The sequence below is a fragment of the Nuphar pumila genome, chromosome 10, assembly GCF_984573655.1.
Source record: "Nuphar pumila chromosome 10, dmNupPumi1.hap1.1, whole genome shotgun sequence".
NCBI lineage: Eukaryota > Viridiplantae > Streptophyta > Magnoliopsida > Nymphaeales > Nymphaeaceae > Nuphar > Nuphar pumila.
In genome coordinates this window covers 105,825,927-105,845,497 of record NC_143258.1, presented here as the reverse complement: position 1 = coordinate 105,845,497, position 19,571 = coordinate 105,825,927, and the positions used below count along the sequence as shown (strand labels likewise).

Genomic DNA, 19,571 nt, shown 5'->3' with positions numbered 1-19,571 from the left:
ATATTGTGATGTCTTGGATTATGAATAATGTGCAACCTATCAGATTTTTATATGTGGGACAGCGTCTACAGGTAACAGGGCGAGAGAGAGAGAGAGAGAGAGAGAGAGAGAGAGAGAGAGAGAGAGAGAGAGAGAGAGAGAGAGAAACCAATGGCTGGGGCGGCTCACAATGCACGACCACCAAGCCCTAACCATTTTATATATCAGAAAATATACAACTGTCCTTGTAATATCAGAGATATTACAAGGATGCCATTAATGAGAGTAAAACAACATGTGCTTCATTAACATACCATGCGTATGGATCTGGATCCAGATCCATACGCAAGCTATATTTTAACACCCTCCCTCAAGTTGTACGTGATTTTGGATCATGTACAACTTGCTCTTCAATAACCAAAATTGACGTCCTGTTAACCCCTTGGTAAACAAGTCAGCCACTTGATCTTCTGTTCGAACATGACGTAGTTCTATCTCCTTCATCTCGACTTTCTGCCGTATGAAATGTTGATCAATCTCAATGTGCTTCGTTCTGCTATGCTGGACAGGATTACATGCAATGTTTATTGCGCTTTGATTGTCACATAGAAGAAAAGATCGAATAATTGTCTCCCCAAGATCACTCAATAAGTGTCTAATCCATGTGGCTTCTGCCGTGCCTGCAGCCATCGATCTGTATTCAGCCTCTGTACTCGATCGTGCCACTGCCTTTTGTTTTCTGCTGCTCCAGGACACTAAATTGTGTCCAATATATACACAATATCCAGAGACAGATCGTCTCTCATCTGGATCCCCTGCCCAATCTGCGTCTGTATAAGTGATGAGTTCATGTCCTCTATGCAAATTATCGTTCTTGCGATAAACAAGTCCGTCTCCTATAGTTCCTTTTAAATAACGTAGAATGCGCTTCACAGCTTCCATATGACCCTCAGTTGGGGCATGCATAAACTGGGATACCTGATTGACAGCATAAACTATATCAGGTCTGGTAAAGGTCAAGTATTGTAACATTCCCACGAGACTTCTATACATTGTAGGGTTGACACAAAGATGACCATCTTCAGAGCTCAGCCTTTGATGTAATACACTAGGAGTACTGACTGGTTTGCAATTCGTCATCCCGGCTCTTTCCAGAAGGTCAAGAGTGTATTTTTGTTGCATGAGTGTCAATGTGTCTTGTTGTCTGTCAACTTCCACACCAAGAAAGTACCTCAACTCCCCTAAATCTTTCATTTTGAAAGTTTTCATTAAAAACTGCTTCACGTCTTGCACATGATTATCTGAACTCCCAGTGATCACAATGTCATCAACATATATAAGAAGAAGTATAACAATGTCGGCCTTTTGGCAAATAAAGAGTGAATGATCCAGAGAGCATCTTCTAAAACCATAACTCTGAATTTGCATAGAGAAACTTTCAAACTATACAAAGATTTCCTTAGTTTGCACACCCAGGCAGTAGGGTCCTTCTCAGCATAACCAGGAGGTTGCTCCATATACACTTCTTCCTTTAAAATACCATGCAAAAATGCATTTTTAACATCCATCTGGCTAAGGCTCCAACCTCGATCGACTGCTAGGGATATGATGACACGAATAGTACCCATTTTGACTACCGGACTAAAAGTTTCATCGTAGTCTTCACCATATTGTTGTGTGAATCCTCGAGCAACAAGTCGTGCCTTATATCTGTCAATGCTTCCTTCAGGCTTATACTTTGTTTTATAAACCCATTTTGAGCCAATTACATTCTTTCCTTCTGGCCGAGGGACTATTTCCCAAGTCTGGCATTCATGAAGGGCTTCCATTTCTTCATTCATAGCTTCAGTCCAATGACGGGATTGAAGAGCTTGATTAAAACAAGTGGGTTCAACCTGTTTTGTGAGCTGAGACATAAACAACTGGAAATCAAGGGAGAAGGTCTCATAACTTACCCATCGCTGAATAGAATGCTTAATGCGTGACGGCCTTTGAGCCGGATCATTGGCGATGCTTTCCACATTCCTCGGCTTTGTATTTTTATCCCGTCTAGTATATACCTGCCCAGAGAAGCGTTCTACTGGGGTTGGCTCAACTGGGGATGATTCAACATGTATTTGTGAGTCATTCGACTCCCTACTCAAGCCGAAGGAAGGACAATTTGTCTGACATGTTTCTCCTGTATTAGCAAAAAGATGTGCGCTCATCCATGGATTATATACTTCTAATTCTCGAGATGGCACCGCTGCAGAGTCATTGACCTAAAAATTTCGTTCGTCAAAAACAACATTTCTGGAAGTCCTAATACGTTTTGTAGTAGGATCATAGCATCAATAACCTTTGTATTCATCTGCATACCCAACAAATCTGCACTTGACAGCCTTGTCCTGAAACTTATTTCGCAGAGATGAATCAATATGTACATAACATACACAACCAAAAACACGCAGCTCATCATAAGAGGGATGTTGCCCGAACAAAGTATAATAGGGAGATTTACGATCCAAAAGTGTCATAGGAAGACGATTTATGATATGAACAGATGTGTGAAAAACTTCTGTCCAGAGACTAACAGGCACATTGCTATCATGTAACATGCTCATCGCGCTCTCAACAATATGCCTGTGTTTCTTCTCTGCAACCCTATTTTGTTGAGGAGTATGAGGGCAAGAAACCTGTCGACTTATTCCTTTATCCCGAAGAAAGGCAATAAACTCGTTCGATGAATACTCTCCTCCAGCATCACATTGTAAATGCACAATATCACAAGCAAACTTTGTTTTGACCATCGAATGGAATTCCCGAAATATTTGAAAAACTTCATGCTTGTGTTTTAAGAAATATATCCAAGTATAACGGGAATAAGAATCAATAAGGATAACATAGTAACGACTGCCAGAAAGAGAAGGAATAGGTGCGAGTCCCCAAACATCAGAACAAATAATCTCAAATGGCTTTGAAGCTCTTTTATTTATAATATGAAAAGGAAGAACATGACTTTTGCAAAGTTCGCATGAGGAACATTTATTATTATTATCAGAAAATGAACATAAACTAGACTCTGGAAGGAGGCCATCAGATACAAGGTTTTCAACGAAACCTCGATTACAATGTCCCAAACGACTATGCCAAATATCTGGCTTATTACAATGAGATGAATTAAAAACTGCCAATGAAGGAAAAAACAAAGACTCTGAAGGCAAAGACACTGAAGAATGCTTGGACGACTTCAACTGGAGGACTGGGACTGAAGACGAAGAAACTGAAGGAATCTCCTTGAAGACGTACATGTTTCCTTGTCGCTCCCCCTTAGCGAACGTCTCCTTCGTTCGTAGATCCTTAACATAAACAGAAGAGGGAGTAAATTCGACAGAAGAATTCATATCGTCAACAAGTTTAGCTACAGAAACAATGTTCTTTTTAATATTAGGAGCAAGAAGGACATTGGACAAGTGAAGTGAGGACTTTGACATAGGGATATGTGCATTGCCAGTATGACTAATGGAGTGATAAGTTCCATCTCCCGTAACTATACTACCTTTTTCAAAATAAGGCAATAAGTGAGATAACTTACCCGCATTACCCGTAACATGCGTGGCGGCACCGGAATCAACATACCATTCGCCTTGTTCATTTTGCTTGATCGTCATCTGTAACAATGCTGATAACAAAAGTTGTTGCACATCTGTGGATGGCCCTTTTGTGTCCACAGCAGTAGCGGATTTATTTTCAATTTTGTTTATTTTTCCTCTATTCTGTAGATTGAACCAACAATCAGCTTTCACATGTCCTCTTTTGTTACATAAGAAACAAGTGGGCACTCTCCTCTGATTCCCTGTGTTAAAACCCCCTGAAATATTAGGTGTAGGCAAGATACCACGTCCTCCCTGCCCAAAACGTCCGCGGCCTCTGCCTCCTTGATGCCCTCCATTCTATCGTCCAAAACCTACAGAAGTGTCCATGGCCAAAACCGAATGAGGACGAGCTGATTCATTTCCTTCTGCCCTTTGCTTCATAATCATCTCATGCTGGAGAAGTTTCGCTTGGAGGTCGTCAAAAGTGGGCAAGTGAGGAAGGCATGATAAGGCTGTAGTAAACATGTCAAAATCAGGACCCAGTCCATTGAAGAGTTGTTGAACTTTATCTTTATCTGCAATAGCACTTCCAACAACAACCAATTGATCAGTAATACTCTTCAAGCGGCCTATGTATTCCATGACTGTCATGGAGCCTTTCTTCAAACTTTGAAATTCATTTTTTTAAGAACATAACTCGGGATTCTGATATCTGAGAGTAAGTCTGTGACAGCTTACTCCACAGATCCGCCGCAGTGCAATCATCTGAAATAGTAACCAACACTTCTTGAGAGAGTGTTGACGTAATATAAGCAACTAAAGACTGATCCCGCTTCCTCCAAACTATATACTCTGGATTCTTAATGGAAATGGTAATTGTGTCACCTTTCTCATCCTTGGTTTCCTGCAAAATAAGCCGTGGTGGTATAGGAACTAAACCATCCAAATGTTCATCGAGATCCTGACTCCGTATAAAAGGAAGGATTTGCCTTTTCCACGTCAAAAAATTAGAATGAGTAAGTTTTTCTGTAACAAGCTGACTCAAGAAATTGGCAGAGGGACCGGATGATGAAGACGGAGAGTAATCCATATCAGTAGAGTAATGAATAAGCAAACAAGATGAATGAAAGGAAATAAACAGATTTGAGATCACTTAATCAATCAGAAAAAAACTGTAATAAGGCAGATACTTGTACGACCAAAAATGCTGCACAAAGAACACCAAAACAGCAATGGAGGAAGGAAAGAAAACTTGTGGAATCAAAACTGGTTTGAAATAAAAAGAAGAAACAACAGTCGGTGATGTGTTAAAAAAAATGGGAACCAACACAAATGATAGAGTGCCCTTACTGTTTCACAGAAGGGGATACGCTGTTACTGTTACTGTTTCACGGAAGGAAAGAGAAACATGCTGTTTTACAGAAGAAGGAGATGTGCTGTTACTGTTTCAGAAGAAGGGGATACGCTGCTGTTGTTTCAGAAGATGGAGATATGCTGCTGTGTTTCAGAAGAAGGGGATACGCTGCTGCTGTTTCAGAAGATGGAGGAGATATGCTCTTTCAGAACTCCTTCACGCACAAGGAGTTCAGCTGTTCACGCTGACCCCATCTCGATGAACACGCTGAAAGAGGATACGCTGTTTCAGAAGATTCTTCATGCACAGGATGGCCTGTGCTCTGATACCATATCAGATTTTTATATGTGGGACAACGTCTACAGATAACAGGGCGAGAGAGAGAGATAGATAGATAGATAGATAGATAGAGAGAGAGAGAGAGAGAGAGAGAGAGAGAGAGAGAGAGAAACCAATGGCCGGGGCGACTCACAATGCACGACCACCAAGCCCTAACCATTTTATATATCAGCAAATATACAACTGTCCTTGTAATATCAGAGATATTACAAGGATGCCATTAATGAGAGTAAAACAGCATGTGCTTCATTAACATACCATGTGTATGGATCTGGATCCAGATCCATACGCAAGCTATATTTTAACACCTCACATAGCCGAAGGGCTTATTTATTACACCTCTGCAAAACAAATGTGGGATAATTTGCAAGATACTTATTCTCAAGAAACCAATGTTAGTCGTATTCTTCAAGTAGAACTGGAGATCTATAAATTGCAGCAAGGAAAACAAACTTTGGCCCAGTATTATGCCTCCGTAAAGGCAACTTTTGAGAGACTAAATGCTCATAGACCATTATGTTGTGACAAACAAAAACTACACCAGGAGCATACCATGGTCGCTCGGTTCCTGACTGGCTTGTCAACTGAATTCTCTGTTGCCAAAGTTCAGATGTTGACAGGCTCAGATGTTCCCACTCTTGCTGAGGCATATAATTGACTGAGCAGGCTTGCCATGTCCCTTCCCTTATCTCAATCAGACTCACAAACCTCTGCTCTGTCTGTTTTCTATGGTCGAGGCCGAGGTTTTCTTCCTAATTCTCGAGGTCGTGGACGTGGTCGAGGCCCGGGAGGACGAGGCAATCTCTAGTGTACCTATTGCGGAAGATTTGGGCATCTAGAAGATAGATGTTTTGACAAGAATAGACGACCTCCTGCATCTTCAGCTAAAGTTGTTCCTATAGCACAAGTGGCCAAACCCGAGTCCCCCACCGTTCCTCCTAGTGATTCGGTTACACTCACTTGTGCTGAGTATGATGATTTGTTGACACATATTCCGTTTAGTTCTACCGTGGCTGATAGTGCATGCTCTGCAGGTGATGAATTATCTTGCCAAAGTAGTAGGTGGATTATTGATTCAGGGGCATCTAGCCATCTGTGTGGAAATGAATGTGATTTTTCAAAGTTAAATAGTGTTGCTAATCATAAAAAGGTTGTTCTTGCCGATGGGAGTTCCTCTCTCATTGTTGGCCAGGGAAATATCTCTATCTCCCCTATTCTTCAGTTATCAAATGTTCTCCATGCCCCTTCATTCCCTCAAAATTTGTTATCTGTTAGTCATGTTGCAAAGGAATTGAATTGTCGAGTAATATTTGATCCTACCTGTTGCACTTTTCAGGACTTGCTGATAGGGAAGACTATTGGTGGAAGCTATGAGGAAGGTGGAGTCTATTATCTACACCAACCAGTTGGCTCTGTTCATTCCGTAGTTGAGTCCTCTTCTAGTCCGCTGCTTTGGCATCATTGTCTTGGTCATCTTCCGTTGCTTAAATTGCGTAGAGTTATTCCTCACATCTCGCCGTCCACTACTCTGCTGTGTGAAGCATGTAAGCTTGGGAAGCATCATAGGAGTTCATTTCCGTCCAGTCAGAGTCCTTTGAGTCAAAATCTGTTTGATCTTCTTCATGTTGATGTTTGGGGGGTCCAAGTAGAATTCTTAGTCGTTCTAAGTGTCATTATTATTTAGTCATTGTAGATGATTTTTTTCAATTATCTTGGGTATTCTTGTTAAAAGATAGGGCTGAAGCCCCCATTATTCATAAATCTTTGATTATTGAAATAAAAACTCAGTTTAATTCTTGCATCAAAGTTGTTCGCACTGACAATGCTCTTGAATTCAAATCCTGACTTATTACAATTTTACAAAAATCTTGGGATCCAACCTCAGACTTCTTGTCCTCATACCTCACAACAAAATGGAGTAGCGGAGTGCAAGCATAGACACATCCTAAATATTGCCCGTTGCCTTATGATTCAGTCTAATATGCCTGCATCTTACTAGGGAGATGCAGTTCTAACTGCGGGATACCTAATAAACCGTATGCCTTCAACCTCGGTGGGGGATCATATTCCCATTCAAATTCTCAGACCTGAAGCTCCTCTTTTCCCTATCTCTCCAAAGGTGTTTGGTTGTGTGTGCTTTGTTCATAAACTTGGTCCTAACCGAGATAAATTGTCACCCCAATCTATAAAATGTGTTTTTGTTGGGTATCCTTAGCACCAAAAAGGATATCGTTGTTATGATCCCATATCCTAGAGAGAGTATGTCAGTGCAAATGTTTCATTTTTTGAGTCTATCCCATATTTTTTGAGTACTTCTCCGAGAATACATGCTAGTCAAGGTGATTCATTCCCTCTTCCTGTTCCTCCTTTTCCATTAGAGTATGTTCGTCTTGAGCCTCTTGTTCCTAGTCCGACTCTATCTTGTTATAAAAATCCTCCTGTGGTGTACACACATCGAGCTCCACCCAACTCTATGCCTGTGCCATCAACTTCTCCAGAGGTGAGTGTTCCTGACCCTACTGACAATTGTCTTGTTGATGGTGATTTACCTATTGCTCTTCGGAAAGGAAAAAGGCAATGTACACTTCATCCTATTTCTCAGTTTGTTTCCGAGGCCAAACTTGGGGAAAATATGAAAAATTTTGTATTAGCATTATCCGCTACCTCAGTTCCTTTCAATCACCATCACGCTCTTCTAGACCCCAAATGGGCGAAGGCCATACATGATGAAATGGATGCACTGCTTTCTCGAAGAACATGGGACTTAGTTGATCCTCCACCTGAGGTTGATATTGTTGGTTGTAAATGTGTCTATTCTATTAAGTATAACTCAGATGAATCGATTGAAAGGTTTAAAGCTCGCCTGGTTGCGAAAGGCTACACTCAAACTTACTGGGTGGACTTCTTTGAAACATTCTCTCCTGTCGCTCGCCTTGGGACTATTCGTCTTGTTTTGTCCGTCGCAGTACACCATGGTTGGTCTCTATGTCAGCTTGATGTGAAAAATGCCTTTCTCTATGGAGACCTGGAGGAGACAGTTTACATGCAACAACCTCTGGAGTTTGAAGTTCTGGGGGAGTGTCCGAAGGTGTGCAAGTTGAACAAGGCAATCTATGGTCTCAAACAGAGTCCCCGTGCGTGGTTCTCCAAGCTGGCTGAAGTCATGTCAGCATTTAGGTTTGTCCGCTCTGCCTCAGATCACACTCTTTTTATTAAAAAGACCGACACAGGGATTATGGTCATGATAGTATATGTTGATGACATTATAGTCACAGGAAACAGCAAAAAATGTATTTCTAACACAAAGCTCCATCTTCAGAAACACTTCGTGACTAAGGATCTGGGACCACTCAGATATTTCTTAGGAATAGAGGTTGCAAGGAGTAAAGATGGACTAGTTCTGTCACAGCAGAAATATGTCTTGGACCTACTGAAGGAGACAGGGATGTTAGGTGCCAAACCTGCAAAGATTCCTATAGATCCCAAGTCTCATCTGTTTGATGAAAAATCCGAGTACGTGGACTGTAGCCGTTATCGCTCCTTGGTTGGCAAGCTATTATACGTGACTGTGACCAGACCTGACATATTTTTCGCAGTGAGTAAGATAAGTAAATTTATGGACAAACCTACAAAGACTCACTGGGATGTTGCTATGATGATTCTCAAATATCTAAAGTTCTCCCCTGGTAAAGGACTATGGTTTAAACAAAACCCGTCTTTAGATGTTACTGACTATTCAGATGCAGATTATGCAGGGTCGATTGTTGACAGAAAGTTCACAACTGGATTTTGTGTGTTTGTTGGAGGGAATCTGGTTACTTGGAGAAGCAAGAAACAAACTGTTGTTGCCAGGTCAAGCGCTGAGTCAGAATATCGGGCTATGGCTCAAACTGCTGTTGAGATGATGTGGGTTAAATCTGTGTTGATTGATCTTCAAGTGAAAGTCTCATTACCTATGGAGATGATATGTGATAATAGAGCTGCCACCTATATTGCTAATAACCCAGTATTTCATGAACGGACAAAGCATATTGAGGTGGATTGTCACTATGTACGTGACCTGGTTCAGACTGGGTACATTTGCACCAATCATGTATCTTCAGAAAACCAAATTGCTGATGTCTTCACAAAACCTTTAGCGAGTTCAATTTTTTTGAAATGTTGTGACAAGCTGAGCATTATTGATATATATGCTCCAGCTTGAAGGGGAGTGTTAAGAAGTAGTCGACACATATGGGTAGTTTAGTAACTACTCATATGTGATAGGGGCATTATTGTAAATAAGGTGTGTCTAATCTCTCTATTTGAGTGAGATTAGACCTAACTATCAAAATATGATATACGATTCTTTTCTTCCTCTCTCTCTCCTCTCTGTTTTTTTCAGGCCGTCTCCCTAGCCGACTTCAACAGTAAGTTTCTTTGAAGTTCCTTGATGAATAAATTCATTACTTTTAAGTGTTGTCTCTCTTGTGATATTGTATGCACTCTTATGCTTGTGTAAGCCATAGTGCTTTTTGGATTCTCCCATAGTGGACTTGTGCAGGTGCACTTTGTGATTGCGTTCTTCATAAGCCCTTAGTGGTTTTTGTGCTTTGGACGATTTGTAGGTGTGATTTGTGGCGCTTGAGTGAGGTGTGTGAAGAATCCTTGTTTCATTACATGGTATCAGAGCGAGGGTGTTCTTGAACCTTTGAAGTGTGATCATCACGTGATCGTGGTACCCGTGTGGTCGAAGTGATTGTGGTGCCCAAGAGGTTGTGTTGTCTACATCTTTCTCTCAGAATCTTTCAGGTTAAATAGAGCTACATGATATGGGCTTCGGTATGTATTCTAAAATCCTTCTATATATGACTATTTTTTAGTTCTCTATCTTTAAAAAGGTATTTGTATATTTTTGAAAAATTTGTTTGAAATATTATGGTTATTTCTTAAATGTGTAAAATGTGTTCTCTTTAAAAATTAAATTAGAAGTAGAGTTTATATTTTGATATTCACTCATAAATAGCATATTGTTGAGCTCTTTATGATAAATCCTCCATTTTTTACTTTTCTACAAAAATATATATTTTCTATGCTCTCATATATATCCATTAGTAAATTTATGTACGTGTTCATTCAAAGTCTATATATATTTTTGAAACATTTTGAACACTTTTATGATTATTGATAATTTCATGCATATGTCAAGGCGTGTTCTTCGAAATCTATGTAGAGTTTTTTAAAATAAGTTAATGCTTCTTGCATGTGTTATGATCACTAAAATCAATATTTTTATCTCTTGTTCATGTACCCCTTTAGTGGGTGTTCATGAGTGAATCTTTTTGTGCTTCTTTGAGTATTCTTTTTGATATTTTAGTGGAACTCTTTTGAGTATTTATTGTTGCTGACTTAGTGTGAGCTCATTTTGTGGCTTGTGAATGTTTTTTTGGTACTTTGGTGGAACTATTTGAGTGTCCACTTTGTTGTTGTGGTAAATATCTTTTGGAGGACCTTGTTTCCTTTGATTGGTGAACATCTTTGGAGACTTTTATTTCCTTGCATATTAATTCAAAGTATATTTTGGGTATATTAATGTATTTATGATTAGTTGTGTATATTCCTATAATATATTAAAATTATATTCTAAGTATCATAATAGTTTTCACTGGATATGGTACCCGTTGAGAAACTGTTTTCAAAGGATTCTCTCTGAGGGTGTGCATGACCAGATCAGGTAATCCGGCTAGAGTAGTAAATCTCTTTGAAGAAGTGCATTGCCCAAGAGCGGGTAGCCCGCGAAGACGGTATATTCTTGTGAGAAAGTGCATTGTCCAAGACCAGACAAACTATCCGTCTAGGGCGATTCCTTTTGAGGTTGTACATTTTTCAGACCAGGCGATTCGGCATGGATCTTGTAAATATTTATATGAATAAATGAAATGTTATGATGAATTGTGATGATCTTTTGAGTTGATTGAGATAGCCTTTTATGAATCTATAGATTTGACTTTTCTGTTGTAGCATGATTATATACTGAATTCAGATGTGAGAATCAAAACCTTATTGATTTTAGATCTTGATATGAGGTTATGATTGTGACGCTTATGTTAGCGTATAGGTTAATGACACATCACACTTACAAATAACTAGTTTTGACTTATTAGGTGAATGATACATCACGCCTATATAGTTTCATTGTAAATGATTGCATTATGATTGTCTGAGTGAATATATCACACCTATGTATCATGAATGTCTAACTAAATTACTTACAAGGTATGTGCGTGCGTTTCACGTTGGAATGGTCAAATGTGATTTGACTTATTTATCAGAATTATAAATGCATATGAAAATGATGCAATGATCTGAATGTCTTATATATATATTTATGCGATGACTTGTTGAGTTAAGGTTGAATAAAATATTAAGTGATGAAATGCTTTTAAATGCTTTATGTTCGAATGCTTGAAACAAATGACTCATAGAACATTGTTATCTTGTCTATCGCCTGACGATTGATGAATAATATATCATGTCTTTACCTTTAAATGCTTGATATATTTTCTTTAAGTTTGAGTTTGAGTTGCTTTACCAGACTTTAGCAAGTCTGACCCCGTTTTATGGGGGACAGGTAATGCAGGTAAAGTATGAAGAGTAGTTGGAGCGAATGATTAGTCGAGCTGCATCCTCGAGGGTCCACTCTTACCTGCGATCTTGATCAACATGATCTTTTCATTTTAGGTATTGGATCATGTAGATGCTGAACTATTGTTTTTATACTCTGATTTGAAATGAAATTAAAACTCTTCATGTTTCAGTCTTATATTGCACGTGGTTTGAAATGTATATATCTCGTACATTTTGATTTGATTGTTATCTTTAGTGTAACCCCGCCCAAAGTCTTAACCGATTTTGAAAATCGTTTCCGCATTATAAGATTTGATTTACTTATACTTATAAAAAAAATGATGATATTTGGAGAGTTTTCTGTTTTTTTATTCAATGTAATGTAAAAAATTAATAAGGAAGCTCATGAAATGTAAGAATGAGCTTTGAGCTTATAGAAAGTATGCATGGCTTCTTTAAAAAAAAAGGAGTGTGTGGCTATCCCATTGGATGATCTTAAACATTATGTTTGACATAAAAAAGGTCATCACATACAAGATTGTTGGAGCTCATTAACATGATTTTTCTAAGGATTGATTTATGCATGCGTCCTAAATATTCTTGGGTGGGAGTTCCCAAGAGTGTAAAAAATTACTTAAATGACATTGCTCCTAGAATTTCATTAAAGGATATTTGTAGATTGAAATTTACTTGTAGTTCATTGACCATAGTGTGGGCAGTTGTCCAGTGCGGCACAATACCATCAGAAGGTCCTTTATCTTAGAGTTGTACACCTCATGTATGAAAGGAGTCAAAAGGCAGAAAATTTTCCAGGCATAAACATGTAAAAATCACTCTAACTTATCCCTGGGATACTGTGCATGGGAATGTTGAACTAGTACTTTATTTGGCTTCTTATCATATTGGTTCAATAAAAGGCTAGCAATGGTTGCTGGGGCATTCAATGTAGCCTTCCATTGATAAGTGATAAACACATTGATCATGTTTTAGTTTTCTCTTTCAAGTCTTTGTTTTTCAAATTTATTAAAATGCATTCATCCAGAATGGCTATGTGACAAATAGCTCAAAGTCAATAACTATCAAGAAAAGTTTCAAACTTATTGTATTACTAATTTGGTATTATTCCTTTATTAAATATCAGGTATGAAGTTGATGCAGATGCATTTCTCATGGTCTTGGCTCTCCAACCCCTTTCAAGCATTTCATCTGTCCCAACCATTGTAGAGGTATAAAGCCTTGCTAACCATTTCAAAATGAATACATGCATATAGATAGATGTATTTTGAGGTCAACTTTGGCACTATCCGTGATATGCTTGTATGTTTTGTCATGTTCTGAAACCTTAGCACATTAAATAGTAATTTTAACATGCCAAAAATGATCCAAATTTTAGTCTTGGCTTTTGGACATTGAATGTGTGCCTGTTTGTGTATGTGCATGCATGGGATTACTTTTATTCTGCCTAGTCAGCTTCAGTTCTCTAGAACTCTGAGTTTGAGGGATGATACCTTGTTATATTTGTATATAATAGCTTGTTAGTAGGGATCTCTCACATAGTCCAAGCTAAACACAGGACACACTATTTTGTGTATTTTTCCATTAAAAATGGTATATAAGGAGATGTGACACGGGTAAATTCGAGTATCCCCATGACATAGCTATGGATATTTCTATCCTCTACCTTGAGTTTATTGCTTTGAGCACTTTGACATTTGTGAGGTTTTTATGTGATGAATGAATGAGAAGGTTTCTTGCACTTCATTTTTTGGATTCTTTGTTCTTGCCTTCACTATCCTCTCTCTTTATCAATAATAAAAGCTTCCCTTTGCTAGTGATGTCACCTCTATGACTATACCAAGAAAATTGGGATGGAATGTGATTATGTCCAGATTAGGGGTGGATGGTATTTTTGTGTTTTTTTAGCCTTCTGGTTGCTAACTTTTTTCAGGAAATAACTCCCTTTTCCATGATTCCTGTATATATATGTATATATATATTACAAAATCTACGTGATCTCTTTTTGGGTGGGTGGTTATGTAAGGTTATGGTTTTCCATACCTTTTATTTGTACATATATTCTTTTTGGGTATCTTTTGTCTTTCCTGCAACCTTTCCTTTTTCAATTACGTGCTTTATGTGTGACAGTTGCTTTCATGGATGAAATCTTCGAGTGTTTGCCTACTCCATATTGTTCATGTGTTCTTGTGCAATTCATTTGAACAAAAAACAAGGTAGTTATTTTCTAGAATGAAACTAGCAAAAATTTAATATGATTCTGGTCATTACTGTTGATCTTGCTTATTAGATATGCAGACTTGTTTGTGTGCCTCCTTGATGAGGATGGGGTTTTAACTAAAACTCATGAATTGAACATTATGATATCATGTATTCAATTCCATTAAACCAATGATGGTTCAACAAATTATTGTTTTTATTTTAAAAATAAATATCCTGTTATAAGTTAATCCACGACTATCCATGAATCTCCAACACTAATAATTGCATGTTAGCATTAACTTGTTAAATGTTTCCTATGTGCACTTATTTTATTTTCTTATGTGACCATTTCTGACAAGCTTTCCCTACACAAACCTGATGGAGTTGGCTGTGCTGGCAAAACTGACTATTTATGGTGCCAAATAAGTAGATTTTAACATTTTTATTTAGATTATTATCTCATCTTTTTCTGTGCAATTGATGAATATTTTATTATTCTTGTGCTCAAATTTTGGCAAGCTCTTCCTGTGTAAACCTGAAATAGTTTGTTATGCTGGCAAAATAGCTAGGTTTATGGTGCCACATAGGATCCTCTAATGTTTTTGTTTATATTCTCAGTTGTTTATTTTGCGACTATTGGTTTTACCACTTATAAGTTATAACTGATGCATTTTTCAATACTTTGTAGGTTTCAAATCCAAGTACATGTCAACTTCTGAAATCAGTCTCAGGATTAACAATTGAGCCAGTTGAAAATGTTGCATCCAAATTGTTTGTGCAGTGCTCTCGGCAACAAGGGCTTATTAAGATCTATAGGCATTTGCTTAATTATCGAAGTAATGTCTTTAATTCTTCTAGAGGACAACCAGACATTGCTGAAATTTCTTTGTGTTTCCTGCTCCATTTACTAGTTCTGGGTTACCTGGATGGATGCATGTCATTTCCACTCCATTCACCTCATTAAATAGTCTTTATTGTTAAAAATTACTTATCTTTGTTTCCTTTTTTTAGGTTCCATGAACCATCTTATTAGCATGCAGTGTAAATTATATTCATGTGATCAAACTGAAGCAGCAATTCTTGCATCTGGGGGATTATTGGTTATTTAAGCCTCGTATGTTTCATGCAACTTACATGGGAGAATGCTGAGTTGGCAACCTAATGTAATCCTTTCCCACCATGAATGAAACAAGCATCAAATCATCATGGTGGGAAAGTGCCATGCTGGCACAAGAGTGGGCCCCAGTTTTCCCACCACCAACCACTTTTTATACGTAAATCCATTCATACCTTCCCCCTATGAAAGCTTTCACATGGGCTGAGCTGGCAGTACTTTTTAGAAATCAGTGCCCATTCCCATGTAAATTCTTTCCTTTACATGGGAATGGAACAAATGAGCCTTATATCTTCTCTGGCTCGGATATTTTCCTTAATTGATTTGCTTCATTGTGCATTTCAAATAACTACTATAAAAAGTATTCTTGCATTCACATGTGAAACCCATGAAAGCGGTAAGCATTTTCATGGACTACACAGTTGTTATTCTCTTTTACTCAGCAAAGTGCACTAGTCTTTGGTGGGCCTGAAGCTTACTATGTTCGCTTATAATATAACAACCCAATGTCAATAAGAACTGTACTAATGTCTTAATACATGAGCTGCGTAATTGGTTGTGGAATATTTCAAGCTTTTGATTTGGATAGGGGACATGCTTTTCTATATATTTCTCAGATCCATATTCATAATTTTCTTCTTTTTGATTATTCTATATGGCACCATATTAAATGCTTAAAAAGGGTAAATCTCTCTCTCTTTCTCTCTGCATTCCCTGTTACACTGCAGGATGTTATCATTTTTCTTGCTCTTTTTGGAAATTTTGAAGTCTAACCAACTCTACTAATTGCCCAATTAAGTAGCTTCATTGGTTGGTGATGAAACTGCTCAATCCTCTGTTTCCCTTATGAGTTCATTTTCTTTTTCTTTAGCTTTTTGTTATCTTTGCAAGTACGGTATGTATTGCTGCGTTTGTACTTCTAGCTTACCACCTTACTAATGGATAGTTAATGACAACATTGTTGTGTTACATTATCATGAACTTGTAATGATGTGTAGAATTCCGTTCTTGTTTCAATTGATTCATAATTATACATCACTTCTCTGGAAAATAATCCTATAAGATTTGTTGTTGCAGAAGACGTATTCAACCTTTGTAACTTTCCAAGATTAACAGGAATGAAGTACAAGTATGTAAGGCGTGGATTCCAAAAGGTGAATCACTACTCTGGATTTTGTGATGGAAAAAGGAGTATCAAAATTTTGACTGTACTTTATGGATGTAGGCAGTGGTTTGTGGCCTTTATCGATCAGGAAAGATATTCTTCCATCCAAAAGATGATGAAGTTCTTGAAGCAACTGACAAGGTGTGAAATAGAGTGACTGTGAACTTCATCGTATTCCTAACTTTTAGATCAAGTCTGGTTCAATCAAATCAAAGTCTACGCCATAAGATCTGAATTCTACAGGAAAGATCTAAAGAAGAATTAGTATCCGTTACAGATCCTTTTTTTCGTGTGTCTAATATTGTTGGATTTGAACTATTAGCTTTCTAAACCAGATATTAAGGGCCTTTTTGTGATCGGTACTGATCGATATTGCTTGGATGTTTGGCCTTGGTCAAGTTCATTTACAGCCCTAAAATTCTACTATAAATGTTTTCAAATGAATATGCAACAGCTCTCAACTTGTTTTTATATAAGAACGGTCATAGTTTGTCTCGTACGTGGCTAGCTCCTACTTGTAATAGCTGTTCTTAGTCATTGATGTCTATTTTGAATTGCAAAAGAAAAAAAAAAGACAAGATATTAAAAGAATGATGACCCTTCACCGTTTGGCCATATTCTATTTTATCATTTAATAGCAAATAGCTTTCACAACATGCTGAACATGAGTAGTTCCTGCTCTCCCAGCTAATAAAAAATAATAGAACCTGAATACATGAGAAGCCGAAGACTTCATGGAATATGGGTGGGTCCAATTCTCTTTTTGCAAATTGTGAAAGCTATTATTTTTTGTTCAATTGGGGCCCATAGCAGTTCCTGCTCTCCCATTTACCGTTTGTTCAGGATTTTTTTGCCAATTTTTATGGTACTTATGTCTTGCCTTCATAAAATTTAATGTGAATGATGTTTTGGGGTGGCAATTCTGTCAACCAAATTAAGGTATGTTTGCACCATATGCAAGTGTGTAGGCACAGGGTAGTCCCCTAGAGTCTTGATTATTAACCCTATTTCAATACTTTTTTGTTCCTGAGGAGACCAGCATTAAGTAAGGGGTGTTCATGAAATCCTAATATCAAGTGTTGGCTCAACCAAATATCAGAAGCCCATTGATCTATGATTGTATTTCAGACCTGCAGAACAAGGAAACCTATGTTATTTATACATTTATTAAAATCCAAGCACATTTCAACAAGATCCTATTGGCATCTCGAGCTAAAAATTGTCAGATGATATGTATGGAGCATATACCTAAAGCAGGTGTCTGTTTCTTCAGTATAAGGTGTTAAGATATATGTTCTGATCACCAAGTATACCTAGGTGTACTTAGGTATTTTTCTTGTTTCTTGTATTTCTTACTGTATCTTAAGTATACCAATGGTATTCGACTTGTGTACTTAGTTTTGTTCTATATGACTTTAGATTAAGTATACATAATGTATACTTTTAAGGTAAAATAGGTATTCTTATTTTCTTTCCTTTTTAGTCATTGTTTAAATGACTACTTTTGTAAAAGTTTTATTATTATTATTTTCTTTATTTTTCTTTATTTTTGGTCAAATTAGGTTGACCAAACTAGCCGTTAGGATTAAGCCTAACTGCTTGTTGAAGGAGGTCCAACCAGCTGTTAGGCTAGTCCTCTTCTTTCTTCTTTGCTCTCTCCTCTATAAATGTGTGTGTGTGTGTGTGTGCATGAGTGTTGTGGTGAGGTATTTGTGTGAATATTTATTATTAATAAAATGTTTATTTTTTTGTCTTGCTTTTCCTCTTGGCTATATATGGCTTGTTGTATCTAGCCAAATGCAGTTGGATTTCATTTATGTTTGATAAAACTATTGTTTTTTAGTATTTCTTATGTCTCGGATTTCATGCCACTTCGTGACATTGTATCAAACACTCCTTGGTACTGAGGGTTTGAATAATTGGGGCCCATAGCAGTAGGACCACGTGATGTAATATCACGTATTTTCACACCTAGTTAAATTTGAGATTTTCAAAAATTTGTCCAAGTATAGAAGAAAAATTGGTAGATTCTCGATTTTAGGCCGATGCTTTGGAGTCTGGGCTTGGCCCAGGTCTCATTGTTAAGGCCTAAATGAGCCACTTAAAATGTGAGAAAAAGTTTTATTTTCGACCTTTAAATTCAAGCAAAATTCGGGTTATTTTTGGGCGAATTTCGGAAGCGAAATTCGAATTATATATCGTTGAATGCATTTCGAAATTTAGAGCATAAAAATATTTTATTCTCTTTGATTCGGGCTACAGTTGGTCCGAAAATCACATTTTTTCAAAAATTAAGCAGTTTTTCGGTTCAGATCCGGATTTGGATCGGACCAGATTTGATAGATTTGATCCAAATTAATATGGATTTGGACTCTTTCCAAGACCCATATTAATCTGGATTTGATTCAGCCCAAAATCCATTTGGATTTTTGGAGATGGATTTGGATCTTGGATCCGGATCCGGATCCCAAATCCATGCCCAACGATTTTTTCAACTTTAAATTAATTAGAAACCTTTAAATTGGAGTTAATTAATGTTAAGAAGTCTCCCAAGTCAATTTGGTGTTTTTTGGAAGCTTTTGAAAATTTATTTATTATTTAATATTAATTAATTAGTTAATTTAATGTAATTCCAAAAATTTAATTTAGCATTTGTTTAGGACTCTTAGTAGAGCCCTTAAACATATCTAGAAACATCTAAGAAGGTTTGAGAAACATATAGTCCAAATGAATTAAAACTTTGAAAAGTCAACTTTGAAAGTTTCGAAATTTTCGGAAAACCCAAGAGCGAAGAGAGCCATAATGGGCTGCACTCTCTTCTCCAGCCCATAAGGGGGGGGGGGTACCCCTCTCTTGGCTGGCTGAGAGAGAGAGAGAGAGAGAGAGAGAGAGAGAGAGAGAGAGAGAGAGAGACTCCTTCGATCGTCCAGCGTTTTTCACCATCGTTCTTGTTTTTTTTTTTCGATTCACGGTCATGGCACGAGTTTCTCTTTTGTTCCGGATGGGAAAAAGAGCATGAGTTTGTATTAAATGTAATATTTTAGTGAAAACCCATGAGAAAAGAGTAAATCTGCATATTTACTTTAAGATTCACGGTGGAAGTTAATGTGTTTTCCCTCTTTTTGAAGCTTATTCTGGAATAACTCTCTATATATCTTTCTACATATATGTACATATATATTTTTACGTGTTTATGGTTATGCTGAAATAGAAGTTTGGTTT

The 19,571-nt window shown here is 37.5% G+C and overlaps 1 protein-coding gene across 6 annotated transcripts in view; it reads left to right on the top strand.

The window, feature by feature from the left end:
* The window catches only part of LOC149827776 (ion channel POLLUX-like protein, putative (DUF1012)), a 135,209-nt gene that overhangs the window by 76,691 nt on the left and 38,947 nt on the right, over positions 1-19,571 (top strand). For all 6 annotated transcript variants that reach the window (XM_090019619.1, XM_090019617.1, XM_090019618.1 and 3 more), the window contains 4 exons: positions 12,995-13,079; positions 14,759-14,906; positions 16,262-16,338; positions 16,410-16,490. In XM_090019619.1, the coding sequence (XP_089875745.1) occupies positions 12,995-13,079; positions 14,759-14,906; positions 16,262-16,338; positions 16,410-16,490 (391 nt within the window). The remainder of the gene's footprint in view (positions 1-12,994; positions 13,080-14,758; positions 14,907-16,261; positions 16,339-16,409; positions 16,491-19,571) is intronic.